This window comes from Bradysia coprophila (assembly GCF_014529535.1).
Source record: "Bradysia coprophila strain Holo2 chromosome IV unlocalized genomic scaffold, BU_Bcop_v1 contig_5, whole genome shotgun sequence".
NCBI lineage: Eukaryota > Metazoa > Arthropoda > Insecta > Diptera > Sciaridae > Bradysia > Bradysia coprophila.
Window position 1 is genome coordinate 5,397,302 of NW_023503374.1, and position 20,704 is coordinate 5,418,005.

Consider the following 20,704-nt stretch of genomic DNA (forward strand, 5'->3'; position numbering starts at 1 on the left):
ATTTGTACCTCTCGCAGTGTAGTTGTCAAAGTATTCAAAGGAGTATCCGAGAGTGTTCAGAGTTTGTGATTTCGGTCTCCAATATAGGAGGAAATATGTTGTCCATGTATCAATAAACATTCCATTTATCGGAATGAATTATCAGCATAATTGGGGAGTAGTTGCAGTGTTCGATTAAATATATATTTTAGTGGAAAGAAGAACAAAACATTTTTTTTTGACGCGAAATATTGTGAAGATTTTTTTTTGTGTGTGTGTTGTTTTTCCAACATGTTTTTATGTTTTTCTGCTCGTCCTTGTACTTTGCAGAATTTAGTGTTAACTGTAAATTAACTCAAACAGTATTGATGATAGCATTTTGAGCAAAATAAAAATGAGTTCCTGGGGCACAAATTGGACGCAACGAATACAGAATGTGGGCAGTGTCGTTACATCGTGCACCCACAATTCGGGTCCGTATCCGCACCGTTTGGAAAAAGTGAAATTTGGCGTTTCTCTGGCCGAGGTGTGCAAGAACGATATTCCAGGACCGTTGCTCGTTCTCATTTTGAAAATAAACAAAGAGGCCCCGCAACGAAAAGATGTGTTCCGGGCGCCGGGCAATCAGAATGCAATGAAAAAGCTCATTCATTTCTTACAAGCTGGCCGACTGGTGAATGTGTCCAATTATTCTGTTTACACGATTGCGAGTGTGTTGAAAAAATTTCTACGAAAAATTCCTGGTGGCATTTTCGGACGGGATGGTGAGGCAGAACTCTTTGACATAATTCAAATCGATGATCAATTGGATCAACAGGAGAGAATTCATAGGCAAGTAGACAAAACGAAAATGTTTCCATACAAATCTTGTACTTATACAATTGATTCGGTGCGGTGTACGTAAAACAATACATTGAAATGTCTCTCCGTGAATTGTATTTATGTACGAAATATTCTCTACCGAAAATGCATTCAAAACCTGCATCGCCATTTCCGTGCTTCAAAATTCTCGTTTCAAATATACTTAATATCAATGATTTGTACACTTTACCATAAAAATTGTCGTAAAATACCATCGATGTTAGGCAATTGCCGAAGACAATTAAAAGTTGCTATAACAGAAAATCGTTGTTGCCGAAAACATTCAGAAAATTAAAAAACGAGTCGATCATTTTGAACGACATTCAAACAGGGCTGGCACAAAAATCAAAATTGTTCTAAGCAGCGACAATAAAAATTGTTCTAAGTTACACCCCTGTGTGTGGTTCGCACGCACGTAACGATTCCAAATAATAACATCGAATAAGCATATCAAGTCTCTCTGTTCTTCGTCTTTGCGATAATGCAAAAAATAATGCAAAAATAACTGCACCCACGCAAGGTGATTTTCTTCCTTCGATAATTATTTTCATTTTGCAGCACTCAAATTGCATGCAATTCGTATACTTTGTCGACATAAAAAAGAGAGAGAGAGAGAGTCGATATTTACATGAACGAAAGTAAAAACTTATGAATGGGAAAAATTTTCATAAAATTTTTTTGATTTTGTTGCGAGTCAGTCGACTCTCTTTTTTCCACATTTTATTTGATTTTATACTTTAGGAACCAACCAAAAAAAAAATGTTGTTTACATTTCCAACGTTTATCTGTAATTCATATTTTTATCACTCCACCAAAAACAAAATGATGAAAATTGGTAAACATACAAGCACTGCGTCTCTAATATATCACATAATTTCCGTTGTTGCTGAGGCTATTGCATTCGTCATGTCGAATCAACCAACATACAGAAAAAATCAAGGACTTTTTAATACGCAGGATGCAACAACAAATTACAGAACATGAAAAATAAAAATCTGGAGGAGGAAACGGAATAAATTTACACCGAAATTATGCACTATCACTGGGTGAACAAATCATACATTCAAATCCCAACGAAAAACGTAGAGAACGTAGGTTACACGTCGGTGCACCCCACACCATTTGCCTGCCATCGAAAATGACCTATAACAGCTCGCTAGATGGTAAGCTCGTTTATTGTCTGTGTTTCGAATGGTACGACTGGGAAAATGTATTTTTGAAATGGTTGAAACGTCCATCATGTCGAACATTGAGTGTTGGTAAGTTATCTCGAACTCCGACTAAAATGTTTGGTGCTCTTATCTAACGATTTCGATGTTTGAAGCACATCAGTTCGACGGTTTCGTCACGGGGTACGACGATTTGAGATTTAGGACTGCCATCCTGTTATAATTCTTGTAATCTCAGATGAATAACCAAGATTTAACATCATTTTCAAGCACTAATCAGAAAGCTAAATTACTGGAATGCGTTCGACTTTGCCTGGGTCCTTTTCTCCACCTAGACAACCAAGTTACACTCAACGATTCCTCATGAATCGTCTTCATTCTCACGCTTCGGAGGGAACTTGAACTCACATTCCGTTTCTGTGTGTACACGAAATCGTCACTCACAGAAGTTCGTTTTCACGATACTAATTTGTTGTATTATTCAAAGATCGCGACAATATTTTGAGATTTGAGTCATGAGGTTCTAGAACGTTACCAACATTCCAATCCACCCAACATTACCGAACTCGAAAGCGGAACCCCAACACCAAACGAGCACCAAATTCTTTCGGCCTTATTCGGACGCAACACTGCAATGATGCATATAGATACACAACCATATCTACCTGAATACTTTGACAAAATCACGTACTAGCAACGTTATAATCGCCTTATCGTTATCTTTTAATACTTAATTGTCCACATGAATACCGTAGTATATCTTGTTGTTATAATAGTCATTACCGAGTAATCAAAGATGATTCATATGCCCCACGAGTTAACGACTTTTCTTTTAACATTTTACGAAATTCGTATCGTTTGCTATCAACGAACAGAAAGAGTCAGATGGTGATACACATAACATTTCATACACTCGGGGCATGAAATTATTGTGTATAATATTGTCAGCAGCATTGACGAAGCTTTAGCAAGAATTTAAATTGGGTCATTTGGATGAGCCGAATGTATTTTACCTTTAGTTGTACTATTTAATCAATACGAGATGCTCGAAATATGTGACTAAAAAGCACACGAACGACGAATTTTAATCAATATTACGGATGCTTATGTGCACACACAATGCAATATGCTCGTAGAATATTAATTTGTCTGATACACGAATCCGTACAATAATGTTTCATTGTGTACGAATGCGGGTTCGTTGACAAAAAAAAATATTTTTTTTCTCTAATTGGGTACCTTAATTAAATCGGCCAACTCTTATGTTCTTGACACACCAGTGGCGTTTTCTTTTCTATTTTACAGACGAATCACACAATTCTTCTTCTTCATTCTCGATTCAAAATACTTTCGTCTTGTTATTTGATTTGCCTTAAATTCAATCAATAGATTCGATAACCACACTAAAATATGTCCAAATTAATATTATTCAGAATGCCATCGTACAAATTGAGTTTCATTGAGCTCATTGCGAGAAACATATTCATATTCATAACTACACACAAATCTGAGCGACTCAAACGAACTTTAATAAGGTAATTGTCGTTTCATGAGCGATAAGCATTTGCCCTTTTTTTTCATGTGAGTAAGCCACACATAACATTAAACCATTTTAGATGCTTTAATGCATTGGACATGACGTCACAAGGCGGTCATTCATGTTATATGGTTTTGTGATTCATTCATTGAACGATATCGAGATGTACATTGTACTAGTGTAGTACCCATCACTTCCGACTACACGAACGAAACTGTATTCTCGTGTCTCTCTATACACATTGGTTTGTAATGGTGTCCATTAAAAACAATGTTGTACAGGTAACGATTTATGTGCAGTCAATGGGTATGCATAGTCTAAGTTTAGTTCATGGCATCAAACAGCGCAACATTTCGTTTCACATACATAGCAAATGTGCAATCAATGCAATTATCAATGCAAAGCCACACAACTAATCGAATTATGTAGCTCTCACCCAAGCACATCTACGAAAATAACCCTTAACATTTCAACAGCGGCAACTTGAAATGCGAATGAACTTTTATTTGTCTTTAAATATCAAATGAGTGTGAGTGAATGGAAATTCGCTCGAACAATAGAAAGCAAAAAAAATTCATGGAAAACTACGAACCATTGTTATGCAAACGGTTCGTTGTGTTGTGCAACGAGCACAGACATTATGTAATGCATAGTAATTAACACATTGACCTAAACAGTTAGCGAAAATATTGTTGTAATTATTGCAACGACCACGGATGTTAGATAATATTAACTAATCGAAACAATAATGACGGAAAAATTCTACAAGGGGTAGTAATGTAGACCGGACTTGCAGAGAGCTTTTGTGGGTCGTGTGCAGCAAATATTTAGTGGATTTAGTGCTCGACTCGAGTCTATTAATCTATAAGACGAAACCATTAAACTTGCCATATCCTCGACTGAATCCGAAACCCGTTACAAATAGCGATCATATCTCACTATGTTTTTATTTTAACGAAAGATATTTCTGACAAAATCTTTTACTTCATTTCCTTTACCATACAACTCGCTGTAGCTGTATAAGACCACACATAAGTGTGAGCTCATCGTTTATTTCAGCATCATTGCCAAGTCCATAGTTGTTAGAAAAGGCAGTCGAATAGTAGAGAACAATTGCAACACTATAAATGTATGAGAATGAAATAGGTTTCCTCATCCGAAACGTTGGTAATTAAAGGTTACTCTTATAAGTACCTAGCAAAACTAATATGGAAATATTGAACCGATGCCCTGATCCTAACTATGATTAAAATTGATAGAAAAGATCGGGCCTCAGATTCCAGGGTTCCTTAACGTTAAAACTTTATCATAAAAGTTTCACTTCGTACCGTTTCGAAATAGAACTTTTGCTTTTTCGGTACAGTTCATAACGAAATCGGTGTAACGAAAAATTATTTCGGTATGGTTTAACGTTATAAAGAGAAACGAAATTTTTTCCGGTGTGGCTTAACGTTACGAAGTAAAACCAAATATTTTCCGGTGTGGCTTAACGTTACGAAGTAAAACCAAATTTTTTTCGGTATGCCTTAACGTTACGAAGTAAAACGAATTTATTTGCGGTATGGCTTAACGTTACAAAGAGAAACGAAATCGTTTTTGGAAAGATTGTAACGTTACAGAAATAAAAAAGAATTAGTGTCAAAAAAGTTGCGGTTTCCGGAGCTGTAAACAATAAAAATACAAAAATTTCATGATAAATGCTCCGTTTTATAATTATATTACTTCAAAATTCAATAAAAAAAACATTTACGATAGAAAATATTCGTATAAACCTCCCTTAACCCCAGGCTATTACTGTAATTTACTCTAATTTTCAAGATACTGTATTGGAACAGTTAATTGTCTTAACGTTATTTCATTTATCGAAAAATATTCCGTATCATGGTAACGTTATGGAATATAACGGAAAGAATTTCGTTTTCTTTTAATGTTACGAGATGTACCGGAAAAATTTACGTTTTCTTGTAACGTTACGAGATGTACCGGAAAAATTTTCGTTTTCTTGTAACGTTACGAGATGTACCGAAAAACATTTCGTTAGCAAAAACCGTTTTAAATTGTGTAACTGTAACAAATGTACCATTAAATTTTTCGTTATGATAATAACGTTATATTTGAATCGTTTTTGTAACGTTACGTCCACGCAACAAAAAATAACGTTAAAAATAACGTTATGCCGGAACCCTGTCAGATTCTTCGGGTTCTTTCTTGATTCCTTCTGAGTTATCAAGTAAATGAATATAGATCGAACAATGCTGCCAATTCCCGGAATATTGGAAGTGATTGTCGTGGCGTAATTTTCGACCTCTGAGGACTGAATTAGCGCGTCTAATTACTGGAGATCTTTTCAATTTCCGCTACTCTCCGTACCTCGATTTCTACATCCTGGTATGGTCCGTCCTATGTACATTTTTCTTGATGATAATGTGTTTCACTGCACAGAGATTTATAGCCATTCCAGTTATGCTAAACCATTTGAGTTTTCTCGTTTACAGACTTATTATTTCACTGCCAGTTTACACACAACGTTTACTGGTACTTCTTTTCGGTACATTTCGTGTAATTGCTAGCAATTCCGATCGTGGCCAAACGGGGATGACAAGCGAGGCACTTGGTGTGTCAGGTAACGAGTTCTAACAATTTTCAGCCTAACAAAAATGTTCACAAAAAAATTAACGAATTCTCAGTGGCCCCAAGTTTCTTTCAAAGCTGTGTAAGCGATGGCAAAAATGCGCGGATGGAAGACGTTCTACGTTTTAAGGTGAGAATGACATTAATTTACATTAAATTTAGAATTTTTAGTTGCACTCGTACTTATAGAGTATGTGGTTGAGATAAAATAAAAAGTGACGACACCGACATAGATATCGCTTAGATGTTAATTGAATAGAAATTTAGAGAGAAATAACAAATTTTTGAACACTAACATTTTAGCAGCAAAGGCACATAAGTCGTGTGGAACAATGACGTTTTTGTTTCTGTTTTATTTTTTTATTTTTATTCTTAACTAAATTTGTTGGATCGAAAATTGTTCTTGAGCCTTGAAAATTCTTTCCCCTTCTTCAAGTGTTTTTTTTTTCTATTCATTGTTGTTGTAAAATTGTTTTCCCCAACAATCTAAATTGCATATTTCTCAAATGAATGTCATTTCCGTCTGAGTACGTTCCTCTTGTGTTTCTCTGTAAACATTTTTAATTCTCAGAAGAATATTTCGCTAAATTTTTTAATTCCAACAACCAATTTGTCTACTAAGCATGTTGGGTCTGAACAAGTTTTTAATGGAAATCTTTGCATAAACATGATTCGAGTCGTATGTTGTTGTGAACAAACTTCGATTCTTTGCGACAGAAGCGAAATCAGTAAGTTGATGAATTGCTGTTTAAAAAAAACTTTTCACAACCTCCGAATGAACCATCAAAATTAAACTCTATTTAGCAGATGATTCACTATAGGAAACAAGCTTCATTGTGTCAGCTATAATTTCGAGTCTGTTAGAATATACTCATAAAGTTGAGTAACAGGTCAATCTTTCTTCAATCAATTTTCCTGATTTTTTGATGAGACCTACCATACTACGTCCTTTAAAGCTGGTGGTCTTGTTAAACAATCAATTTTTGAGGGTTAAATACATTTTCAACAACAAAACTCCCGTTACAGGAGTAATGGCTTAGATGGGACAAAATGATACAGTAGGGGTGTGCGATGGGTAAGGAACCGAGACTGGCGTAGTCCACAAAAAATTGTTTTCATCCCTAGATGTCAAATATACATTTTTAACAATTTTCTCAGTTGAGGCATCTTTCCCCAATTTTAGGCCAAACAAACACTCACGACAAAAACGTTTCTCAGATGATTTTCAAAAACGTTTCTGTTTTGGATAGCCTACAACATTCCCAGGAATTTAAGCCCACTTAAGCAAAAATTGAATCATTTTCCTGATGAATTTACGAATTTTCAAGTTCAAGATCCACTCAATTTTTCATAGTCGGCAAACTTTGACGACTCACGAAACATACTTTTTCGACCAACTTCTTTCGGTTTTTATTTTTTCCAGTTAAATTGGACCCCAATTAGTCGAATAAGACTAATAAAGCTGACAAAAATCTCAAAGTAAGTTTTTGGTAGAGGTCGAAATATGTGGAAAACCAAAAACTCGAAAATTTAGCTTCTTTGATTTTACGCAAGTTGTAAATCAATTTTTAAAAATATTTAAAATCGATATTTGACATCTAGGGATGAAAACAATTTTTTGTGGACTACGCAAGTCTCGGTCCCTTACCCATCGCACACCCCTAATGATACAGTGGAAAAATCTAGGCGAGTTAGTAACCATTTTTTTAAGTGTGTCTTTGGTCAGATAGATACATTCATTGGCAGACTAGAATCTTTGCGTCACAGAAAAGGTTTTGTTATTCGCTAGGAAAACAAAGATTCCAAGATCAGCCAATTTCCATGTAAAATCCATTCAAGAGACTTTCGTATTCTTTACATTGTTTGTTTTTCCATTGAACGGAAGTTTTTCCTCATATAAAAAAAAGATATATTTTCGTTCAGGCATGCATATAGCCGTAAACAAATCCATCTATCGATCCAAACAAGTTAATCTGGATGTAAAACTGAACTAAGATTTTCTTTTTTGTTTTTAATTTTTGCTTTGTTTATTACATTTTGGTGAAATAAAATATTTGATTTCGTTTTACTAATCCGAATTGGCTGTAAATTTTTCACGCTTTTTATTTTTTTGATTTTTGCATCACGACCAGGCGGAAGTTAATGTAAGTTACATTTCTACATTTTAAAATTGCAAATTATTTCTACAATCACAATACAACTCGTAGCTACTGCTTTAATGACAAACTGATACTGTTCCTGTTAAGTACGAATAGCTCGACGTCCTGAGACAAACAAGTTTTGGATGACGAACACCAATAGATATGTTCTCTAAATAATGCCTTAAAACGGTTTCGCAGACGACAAAAATATCACCAACATAATTATCGAATCTATTACTTCTTGTGTTGCAAGTGTCCTTAAGATATTGGATTCGAAACGAAGTTTTTTTACGAAGTTTCAACCAATCTTCACTCAATTTTGCTGTATAAAACGACATAAGCCAGATTTATTCTATTTTTATCGTCGTTGTCGATTACAGATGAAAAAGAACTCGTAGATGATTGTCAAATTTAGAAATGTTTAGTACTGGAAAATTACTTTACTTTTCCAATAATTTATATTGGCGGCAGTCGGAGAACATTCGTTTTGTTTCTATCTAGGACGTCAATGAGTTTATGGCTTGTTTTTGTGTCGTTGCTGACGATAACAGAAGGCATAACCATAAAGGTCAATATTAAGTATTAGAATCTGACCAGCACTGACCAGTCGTTACGTCATTGTCATTATCTTGACATTTTTTTTTTATTCGAATTATTTAGACTAAACTTGGAACAAAAACACATTAATCTCATGCTGCCAAAATTAGTTCAAATTGTAGACAAGCATTTTTGAAAAGTAAATAAGAGCTTGGAGATTTCTAAACAATGCACACGTTCAATGTTTACACAAAATTTCTTATCGCTGGAACAAATAAATTTTCGATAAAGTCAATTATAAATTGCGACCGTTTGCATAACGACATTGTATGCAGAGCCTAAATACATTTTCTCTATCTAGAGAGGAAATATCGGAAATACACTGTAGAGAAAATGGTGTTATTAACTTATACTAAACGGTTTTTTTAGCGAACTTCCATTCCCTAAGAAAGACTGTTCCGAGGGGCAAATGTTCCATTGTCAGTCAAAAGGAAATACTCAGAAAATTCCTCAAAATGTTACGAAAGAAAATTCCCAAATTCATAGAAAATCCTCAAGACAATCCGTAAAAACATAGAAAATCCTTTAAAAGGTTCAAGAAAATTAAATACAAAGAAGACAAAGATTTAATTTTAAAAAAATCCTTTGAAAATTCATCCAGAATCAGTCAAAAATACTCTGAAAATCCTTGAAATTCAGAGGATTGTCTTTTTACAAATCCTTTGTCAACAAAATTTTCTAATATCTGTCCCTCGATCGTTGGATGCGTTAAGAATCGTACTACTTTGTACTTTGATTCAAAAATGTCAACTTTAGTCATTTCGAAATAGTATCACAAAAATTATTTGAAAATGCTTTGTAGGCACTAAAGATGTATTTGCCACACAAAGTACTAACAAAAGAATGTCTTTTGATTGTACATTATACAAGTAGAGAGTGTGTTTGTTGATCAGCTGGCTAAGTTCAGCAACAGCTTCTGGCTTAGTGCGTGTATCACAATTTAAAAAAGCTTTTTTAGCCACTAAAGATAGATTTGCCACACAAACTTTAAAAACCAATTTTTAGACCATTTCTACATCGAAGAGATTGAAATACTAAAAAAATGGTTTCGATATTGTATTGAAATGGTATTTAATAGATCATTGAAAACTAAGTCCAGGCATATGGTTGAGGGATCCGAAGGTGCCCGGGAAGAAGTCCCACCGGACGACTTTAACTTTCAAATGGTCATAACTCGGAAAGTTAAGAGTATTTTTGAAAACAATGTTCTAGCAGGATGTAGAGCGTTAAAAACTCTACAAAACTGCCAAAGAAACCGATGGTCCAAAAGGTGTGTCTGTCGAGGTTTTCTAACATCGAAAGTTCGACATTTTCGTTTTTGACTTTTATTTCCTGAGAGACAAATTATTAAGTTTAGCTTTTGGCATGAGGTTGTAAAGGAGGTCGAGTACTACCAGTACACTAGGCATTGTCCCGGTCGGCGATCCATCCGAAACCACTTTTTCAACATTAATTAATGAACTTTTTAAGTGTACCCACGTCGCCCACGAAGCCAGTGCAGACACTGTAACCGGTGTTGCTGAGTCGAGGTAACCTTGGCCAGTAAGTGCACATAATATTCCATAACAGTAGCTGAACTCTTTTACAAAATATTTGGGATCTCGATGTAGCACATTATATTGGCACGGTATACCACGAAGTTCAACCTTTTGTAAAAATATCGAAAAATGTGTATTTGCAACGAAATCGACTTCTTACTACTGTTCGTGGGTCAAATAACTAATTAAAACGATTATTTGTTGTTTTTCTCACAAATTTCACTTTCTCAGATTTTGTAGTACAAAATGTGCTACACCGAATTCTTAAATATTTTGTAAAAAAGTTCAGCTACTGTTATGGAATATTATGTGCACTTACTGGCCAAGGTTACCTCGACTCAGCAACACCGGTTACATTGTCTGCAATGGCTTCGTGGGCGACGTCAAAAATGTTGAAAAAGTGGTTTCGGATGGATCGCCGACCGGGACAATGCCTAGTGTACTGGTAGTACTCGACCTCCTCTACAACCTCATGCCAAAAGCTAAAGTTAATAATTTGTCTCTCAGGAAATAAAAGTCAAAAACCAAAATGTCGAACTTTCGATGTTAGAAAACCTCGACAGACACACCTTTTGGACCATCGGTTTCTTTGGCAGTTTTGTAGAGTTTTTAACGCTCTACATCCTGCTAGAACATTGTTTTCAAAAATACTCTTAACTTTCCGAGTTATGACCATTTGAAAGTTAAAGTCGTCCGGTGGGACTTCTTCCCGGGCACCTTTGGATCCATCAACCATATGCCTGGACTTAGTTTTCAATGATCTACGTTTTCCGCACACAGGCTATCGCGACGCTTAAAATTCTCAAAATTCGATACGCCCTAGTATTTAACGAATACGGTGTGGTTGCCATACTCGTATGCGGCTCGTATTGGCATGTATTTCGATACACGCGTCGAAAATAGCTATTTTGCGTAATTGTGTATATTTACTATAATCTCCCCCATTTGTTTCTACTCCCGTTTGACAACACTTCTATCTTTTTTAAATCAGATCTTCAGCTTCAAACTTTAATCCATCAAACCCCAAAGATAATCTTGTAATTTGTGTGTAGAGCATGCTGAGCATATTGAGTTAAAGAACTTTTCAAATTTTTTGTTTTTATTTAAAGGAAAATGAAGTCGAGAATTCTAATCAAATTCTCACGTAGTAAGTGCAGTAGGAAATTAGGGTAAGAATTGAAAGGACATAGAATGTCATACATCGTCCACAACTTGTTTCAATTGTATGTAGTGATGTTTTGAAGCCACTAATTCCACTAACACTACCATTGATGTGAGGGTATAACAAACTTCTAATAAAAGTTTTAAAGTTTACTGAATTCCGATTGAACACTACAATTTAGGGTCTTCTTAGTAGATTAATTGTAGAATTTGTTTTTTTTTTTTCTATTCCTAACATTTGTAGGTATTATGGACAGACAGTCACTTTCCACATAATAATACAATTCGGATTATGTATTTGCAGGTGGCGACACAAATCATGAAGCAAATGATTGATCAATTTGCTGTCTACGACCTGTTCGGTCGAGACAACTACGAGTATTATGCTCGAGTTACCGGGCGCGTGTTGCGAGTTCAAGACGAATGGATCTGTAGTTTCCGATATCCCATACCACCGAGAGGCAAGTCGGCTCAACAAAACTATGCATGTAAATGTCGAATACACTTTTGAACGAGTTTTTTTGAACTGTTCGGCAACAGGTCATTCAATAATTCCTTTTACTTTACAGTGAAACTGTCTTTAGAAGCAGAAAAGACATGGCTACAATGTGAATGTGATCGATGGAGGCTATGTATGTGTATGCCAATAATAATTGGGATTTTGTTGTCCCAAAAACGGGACAAATTAATCAATTTAACACTTTCGTACAGCTGAAGAATCTCAATCAACACCAGCTCTATTGACTGGAGCTGACTCTAATATTGGATGTAGTGCAATTTCGCTGGGTATGATTCCTGAACACAACACGTTATTGGAATCATGCGCTCGTTTGTCGGTGTCTCTGGAAGGGCCGAGCTTGTTCGCCACACAATCCAATCAATCTCACAGTTCATCATCGCATTCGTCGCATTCCAGTCAGCACATGACAATGGACGAATTGCGTGCGGTCAACCGGTACGCCGAGAGTACGAAAAGTCTCTCGTATTTGCCGCAGGTAATTGAGAAAATTTCCTTTTGCCGTTTCGTATTTAGAAATTGACTAATTTACAATTCAACGAGATGACAATATTGACTCAGATCCCTCTGTTGTTTTACTTTGGAATATCTAACATTTTAGTGCTTCGCAAATGTATATTTGCTTACCTTCTATGTTTTGACGTATCTAAAGAAGCCGTGTCTAATTTTATTAACACCGCCTAATGTGTGACACGAAATATTTTACGATTTTCAGTGGAGGAATACACACAATTATACTCAATCAAAGTCACAATCTCACTTCTGACTGCTATGACTTTGCCTCCTTCGGGGACGCGAGATCACGTCACAGATTATACTGTCCTCCTACACATTTACTCAGACATTGAGCGAGTCGGTGGGGATTGAATAATTATGAATTTTACGGATACAAAACCTTACTAAATTTGCAAACCAGTTACTGTCTGGTGTAATTGGAATTCCTAAGGTCTAACGGACATTTCAACGCTCTGTAATTGTAATAAAACGATCACACGACAGTAATCAGCATTGGCTATTAGCCGATCCTAATCCTAATCGGTTACGGAGTGATAAATAAGGGAAATTTAAAAATGCTGAAAAAAGTGCTGATTAGTAAATCTCGTACACAACATTCTCGCAGCAAAACCTTAGTGTCCACCACAGAGCCTAATATTTGGGAATTAATTCCCAAAAATTCCCATTTTGTTTTCTTTGCATTAGCAAAAGTTCAAAAAGTTAAAAAACGTTTAAAAAAAATTGGAATTTTTGTGAAATAATTCCCAAATATTAGGCTCTGATGTCCAACAGTTCGTAAGGCGATATTCGCATGACCTAAGGAAAGGTTCGTAGGGTCTTCAAAAATCATTAGAATAATATCATCAACAAAATGCTCAAATTTGTAACGCGGTAACGTTACGTCTTAATTTTGAATGCAAGTCGCCGATCCATTGAATCTTCCTAATTTTTTAAATTTTTCCTTGGTGGGTTGCTTGGTAAAACGAACTGTTATTTCATACTTTGAGAAATACGCGACCAGTTCCATTAGAGGCTGATTTCAGACCGATTTTTTATTCTCCGAATTTACCCTCGAAATTAGCAATAAAATTCATAACAAAATAGAAACAGTTAGAGAAAAGGTGGCGAGAGGACTTCTCTCAGAGGAGGACATATATAAGGCTTACTTCTTGATTACTTTTTTCAACAAATCCATTGGTTATTGAGTTATCTTGCATTATCAATAGAGCCCTGCCCCAGTAGATTGACGGTGTTGGCTTTAAAGTATTGTATGTGGCACTGCATCTGGAAGACATTTCATAAAGATGAAATCATCGGGAAAATTGAAAAACTTTTGATAGAGAAAATAATAAATTTGCTGGCAGTGGCAAAGAATATTTTTTATTGCGCAAAATATAAATCCCTTTGTTTCGCTGTAATCCCCGATACGAACTTCACGAGGAAAACCTTTCGCCTTGAAAACACAGTTTAATATCAAGACTCTCGAAACCTCTTCATAATTTCGAACATAACAAATTTAATATGAAGTCAACTTTGATGTGAAGAAGGCTTACAATCTCATAACTGTCGGTACGGTGAAAATAACAAACATTGCAAATTGCTTCTCGTAAATGAACTAAAATGTTCAAACTAAAATATGATATACGAAGAAAAGCAGATAAGTTGCCCCAGCAACAAGTGAAACCATATTATTATCAAGGAAACATTTCCAGTAAATTCAATTGAAAGAAAATGCATCTCCGGTGCATGAAGGCACATCTTTCGTTATACATCCTTGATTGATTGAAGTGTTCTTGTCTTTAACAATATTTCTATAAAATTCGAATTTCCTGTACGGAGGACTTGTAATTCCGTGTACAAAGAAACTGCGTTTCCCACACGCTATTTGCAGTAGATTGCAAAATGCACGGGAAATTTCCAATTTTCCGAAACGTTACTTTATGATAAAAATATAAAATTTCTTTCAATATTGAACACATATTGAATGGCGCAGCAGTTGATTTCATGAAATTGATTTTATCGTATAAATATTTTGCTGAAAGATTGACTTCCCTACAGGATAACGGTACATAGATATTTACTATTCCATTGCAGGTATGACATATACACACACACACAATATTTTTTTCATGGAAACTATATTTCTCCCTTCGTTTTATGATTTTTATTCTCGGTACAGTATTGCGTTGCTAACAAAAGATACCATTTACCAATTACCAAAGGTATATCGGGATTCCTATTGAACAAATAAAATTAAATGAAAGTAATGAACGAGGCATTGGGAATGACGACTGAATTGATCATTGTGGATAATGGGGAACGAAATGCCGTTTTCCTTAATGGACTTTGAAAATTTTCAGATGAGGAAATGGTCAATTCAAAATTTTATTTTTAATTGAATCGACAATAACCGTTCGGATTTCTTTCTTATTAGAAGAGACCCAGCAAAAATAACAAAGCCTAAGTACGAATGGGTTGTGTGGGAAAACATAAAATTTAATTAATTATTTGAGCAATAAAGTCAATTTATTGGCTGGTTTTAACTCACGCAGATTTGTGCACATGTAGACAATTTATGGTCGGTCTGAACTCCGGATTTCGTTCTATAAAGTTTTATCCTGACAAGGATTAATTAGGCCAAAAAGTTTTCGTAAAATTTCCAATGTATCATGACTGGCCTTAGACCTCGATAAGCCTGCACCTGATAATGGTCAATTCTGACAAGATCTGCATTGACCGGGTACCTGAATTTATTAATCATTTCAATTTTGACCTGTAATTTGGAAGTTCGCTACAAAAATGTGTTCAGATTTTAGAATATCAGAAAACCCAAGTCTATTTTTGTGAAATCGTTTATTCATAATTTATTGCATTTTCCTACATTTTCCTAGATTTTTCTAGATCTTTCCACATTTTCCTCAATCTTCTAAAAAAAATATTTTTGGGAAAATTTGGAAAAATTCGAGAAAATTTGGAAAAATTCGAGAAAATTTAAGAAAATATTTTGAAAAAAGTATCTGGTTTTCAGGTAACCAAAATCTTCACACATTTTCACAATAGTTCAGTGAAACCTAGCCTAACAGCGAGCCTAACAGATTTTACCGAAACCAGACTCAGATCAGGTCTTTTTCTAAAATTACCGAGATTTACTATCAAACAATCATCGTTCTTTGACGAAACTTACGAGGTTCGGAGAGCGTTTTTATTTTGTTTCTATATTTCATTTTCAGCGTAGCCCCGGATCAACCAAAAAAGCTTACATTTGAATATTGACTAACGTGTTTTTAAGCATTTTAATTAAAGGAGTTTTATTTCATATTTCGAATAAAAGCTACCAAACTAAACTACTTTTATGGTCAAACTCGCAAAAACACATTTATAGTTGAAAGTATATTCGAATGTTCGCTTTGAAAGTTCCTCAAGTTGGACATCATCTTATTTTACATTTACTTTGGTTTCTTTTCTCATTTAAAATTATCCAAACCCTGTGTCGATTATATTCCCTAGACAGCGTTGCTTAAATTTAGCTTGGTGAAATCAATTTACGACAATCGGTAATAGTAGATTACTGCACTGGTCTACTAAATGCGCTAACAACTCGTGTTTTTATGTATGTGAATACAACATAAACAAAAAATTATAAATTCTAGGGTTCCTCGGGTTGAAAATTATGAGTCACATCTTCATACATGAAGTTCGGGAAGGCTACTTCTAATTTCCAACTTAGAAGATGACTTATAAATTATACGTAATTTGCGCAAACTGTCTATTGTATAAAAACATCCGTTTAATGACACATTAGACGACCACATCAATAATCTAATACTACCGATTGTCGTATCTTATTAAAATGAAATTCACAGCTGAATTCAAATTATTTTAACTAAAAATATCCAGCGGATTTATCATTGTCATTAACATCATCAATTTATTTTCTTTTATTCTTTCCTGCATACTTCGAATAAAATTTAAAAAAAAAAAACGAAAAAAAATCGAATTGAAAACACGGATATAAAAGGTGCATGAACGACAAGTGGCTCGTATGCGAAATCGATCTGAGTGGTTTTTATCTGGTGTTGATCGTGTAGACTCCCTGGATATTAGCAACGATATGCATTTGAGACCCCCAATTGGTCATCCTGGAATGGGAACATACCGCAGTCAAGATGATCTAACACGTTACCGTAATGATGATTTAATAACTTTTGAATTAATTTTTTTTTAACTTTTAATCTTTTTAAAAGTTTTTTTTATGTTAATTGCATTGTTCCATTTTGTTATTTGACCGCACTTCTACTCTGAATTTTTTTGTACATTTTCTATCGAGTAGCATGTTATGTCTGGGATATGGATTTATTGGATGCCGTTCACTTATATATTTATGAAGACAATAATTTAGTTAAATTTTTATTGTTTCTTGTCAAATAGCGTTGTAGTCGTGGTAGCTTGGGGTATAGCCCCACAAAATGTTAGATTTTAGTTTGGCAAATAGCAACTAGTGGTTTGTTATATGTCCTACATAGTAGGACTAAACGACTTTTATACACTTCATTATCTTGAATGTCTCTTCCATCTTGCAATGTTGTTAGAAGAAATTGATCGAGCATCACAAAAATAATCAACTCTTATGAAGCATATGTTTACTAGTCGCTTCTCTGCGTCATGCAAACATTCATTTTATTGATGACTTTACATCAGATTAAGAGATAATTAGCCAATTTTAAAACATTTCTTATTCTTTATAAAACATTAAAAGCTACTGCAAGTCAACCTTACCTAACATTTTGATTCATCACGTCTTGTTGTCTTGATTCCCAAAGTTTCTTACGTCGTAACTTTCAATAACAAAATTTCTTCAGATTTCTATTAAGATTGGAGGCAGTGAAATTTTAGCGTGAATTTGCTTCAGCTGTTTTTCAGCGAATCCACAGAAATAATCAAAACTGCTCATAAGTCTTTATGCTGTTGTACCACTACCACATGCGTACGTATAGCGGCTTTTGATTGTATGTGTGGATCAGCTGAAGCAAATTAATGCCGACATTTTACTGCCTCTGACTGTATCATCCAGGTAAACTTCCAATTTCGGTGGATGACACACCCCTTTATTTTAATCATTTACGACATTTCAGTTTGAGTGCCTGAACTTTGCAGTCCTTCCTTTATAATGCCAATAAAATTTAGACGATGGGACGGTATTTTCCACTTAACATCTTTCTTTCTTATGTCAGATGCTACTGTAAGAGGACCACCCTTTCCGTGCAACCTATAAATGAATATGTAATGTCGAAAGAAAACCGAATTTAGACATTAGAACTTGATTTCCTGATTGTTGTAGAAGATGTGCGTGCAAAGACGTTTAAGACGTTGCCCACCCTTATTTAGCTTAAACCATATGCCCTCAAAAAATTCGTCTCCTGAAATTTTTGCACAATTTTTGTTTTGCTATTTTTTAATAATAATTCGTTTTTCATTTCATACGCTTTCTACCTTCCTTATAATTTTATGTTTTCTTTTTTGTAATGCATTCTACAGTTCGACATCTTGATTCGCATAAAAATTTTGAAAATTTATTTTTGATTCAATTTTTTATAAAGAAGAAATGTGCAAAGTAGAAATGCTTTTTAGGGTCCACCAGATTTTTATCAAAATTTTAGCGACAATCACTGAACTAAACGATGTCTGCGGGATAATTATTTACATCTGAAAGACTTCGCTACAAGTTGTGAATCAATCGCTACGAAGTAAATATGGACCCTACACGGTAGAAGAAAGAATGTGTTCATCAAAGAATAAAATCACGTCGTTAGGAGGATAACTAGGGAACAATTTTTCCCATTAATGTTTCTGGGTTTTTAAGAGAGTCATGGGAAATTTTTACCTAAAATTTTCACCTGTTTACAAAGTCAATATAATTGTGATATCGACATTACCATAACATTTAAATGGAACAACGAGTTACTACAAAAATGAAAAGTTTTTCTTCACTTCATCGTGTCTCATACTAACCATTGTCTAAGAGGTATTTGCTTGCATTTGCATAAGACAAATTGAAAAACCAACCTAAGACCACAGATGTTAGGACCATATTTTTGCGTATGTAGTACCAGACTTGCTACAGACTACACAAAATCTGCGTTTTAATTGATAAAATCTGAATTTCACCCCAAAAAAAGTGGATCGGTTCCACATAAATGTACAGTCTCTCATATATGGCCGACAATGATTAAATTCAATTCATTAGCTGCCGATTGTTTGAATTCTGAAGTTATTTCCGTAAATCCCTTTAGTTTATTTGAAATTCAGATTTTCGAACTTTTCTTTTGTTAACACTATCCGAATGAAACCAGATGGCACAAAGATATTATGTTTGTCTCAAAACGCAATAGCAAATACCTTTTAATTCACTGGTCAACATCGTACTAACACCAATAATGTTTTAATACACTTAACCTGCACTGGATGCACTAGTTGCACCGCACAATTGTCAATAATTTATTAAGAAAATTTTACAGACATAATAATTAAAAATCATGTCTCTCCTGCTCTTGGAAACCATTCTTCTGACAGTAATAACACTCAGCTAAGAAACTTTTATGAAACACGAACCCAGGACGAAATAGAGACGAGACTAAAATTGGAATGATCTTGGAAATTCAAAAGCAATCTTACTTGATCCTTATGTAAAAAAAGAAAATTTTGGTCGCAAATGTTTAAAGAATATTTAAGAGATTGAGTGCATTCTCAACAATCATTCGACATAAATGCTAAGATCGATGCAAATCGTCCATAGTCCTTTGGTGTTGTGAGAATATTCGATTCGCTTAATGCAAATTACATTCACATTTTGTAAATAATCTAAGCTTAATGTCACACAAAACCTAATGAGCGATTTGTTTTGTAACCTTTTTTTTATTATGCATCGCTTGCACAAATCTTTCGATCCATTGCGTTAAGTCGCGGAAAAGAAAATCTCTCACGGCCAAGAATGTCCGAAGAATTTCTTTTCGGCGACTCGCTGAATACTCAGCTTAACATGGACGTACAGAAACTAAAATTCGGTTTTTTAATGAAAATTTGATTTACAGTTGGCAACATTGGCTTAATCAGCACCAGTGCCGAATCAGTCCATCAAGCCAAACGACCCAGTCGACGTATACAAATCGCTCGACATCATCCACACCGTTCGTCTTCACGTCGTAATAAGGAAAATGGCTCACGTTCCAATAGTTTTAGAAATAATAAATTGAGCAACAACAACGATGACGATGGACGCAGTCGCAAGGCCCGTGCTGTATCCTTTGACCAACCACCACCCATAGTTATTGTTACAACTCACCAGGAATGGTGCAAATATTCCATATCGGTCGACGACATGGACGATCAACCAAATATTACAAGTATTACAGACTGTGTCGATGGCAATGAACTGATGGACACTAGTCCGCCCATTGAACAACATCACTTAAATCACTTTAAACCGCCAAGAGTATGACTGTGAAATTATTTTTTTACACTTTTTTCTCCATTTTTTTTATTATTTTTTAAATTAATTACCTAATTAAAATAAATGTAATTCTAATTGTAATTTGTAAATGTAATAAATATGTCAAAAGAAAACTATTGGAAAACAGTAATATCAATATAGATGTTGTTGTTGTCGTCAAGATATAATTCGAATATTTGGAAAAATTATAATAAAAAAAATAGATAAAAACCAAAAAAGGACAAAAAAACAATTTGAATTAATTTATTCTAACAGATTTACAGACTTTTATGACACACATTATGTTTTCTAATTAAATAAATTGTAATTCGATAACCAAAAAACCATTCCGACCTTTGTTTTATTTCGATTCGGCGAACTGTAAAAGATTGATGTGTAGTAATTCGATGACTTCTAAGAAGGGAGTGATGACCAATTTTTTGAAACTAAGTCTGCTGAAAGATCCGTTGTATCAATTCTTCAAGAAAATTTAATTTAATTTCTGGACGAACATTCTTCACAATTAGAAAAAAATGTTTTTGTAAGACCACACAAATTGGCTTTTCTGACTGGTCCAATTATTCCCTACGTA

At 34.6% G+C, this 20,704-nt stretch overlaps 1 protein-coding gene across 5 annotated transcripts; it reads left to right on the forward strand.

Annotated features, from left to right (window-relative positions):
• Nucleotides 1-11: 11 nt before the first annotated feature.
• LOC119071844 lies at nucleotides 12-20,456 on the forward strand. Of its 5 annotated transcripts, none has more exons than XM_037176899.1 (9): nucleotides 12-810; nucleotides 6,042-6,169; nucleotides 6,234-6,307; nucleotides 8,310-8,321; nucleotides 11,919-12,102; nucleotides 12,184-12,246; nucleotides 12,326-12,609; nucleotides 16,645-16,810; nucleotides 19,715-20,456. In XM_037176899.1, exons 1-9 carry the CDS (start codon nucleotides 374-376, stop codon nucleotides 20,119-20,121), a joined length of 1,755 nt encoding a protein of 584 aa, XP_037032794.1. In that variant the 5' UTR covers nucleotides 12-373; the 3' UTR covers nucleotides 20,122-20,456. The 5 variants fall into 5 exon arrangements, with proteins under 5 accessions (XP_037032794.1, XP_037032796.1, XP_037032795.1 ...); XM_037176901.1 differs by having other exon boundaries at nucleotides 11,919-12,075; XM_037176900.1 differs by lacking the exon at nucleotides 8,310-8,321.
• The last annotated feature ends 248 nt before the right edge of the window (nucleotides 20,457-20,704 follow it).

Excerpts from the sequence above, each read along its gene's own strand:
- LOC119071844 (XM_037176899.1), top strand. The coding sequence starts at position 374 with ATGAGTTCCTGGGGCACAAATTGGACGCAACGAATACAGAATGTGGGC. Across the intron at positions 12,103-12,183 it reads GGCTCAACAAAACTATGCAT|TGAAACTGTCTTTAGAAGCA; the intron begins GTAAATGTCGAA and ends TTTACTTTACAG. Across the intron at positions 12,247-12,325 it reads ATGTGATCGATGGAGGCTAT|CTGAAGAATCTCAATCAACA; the intron begins GTATGTGTATGC and ends ACTTTCGTACAG.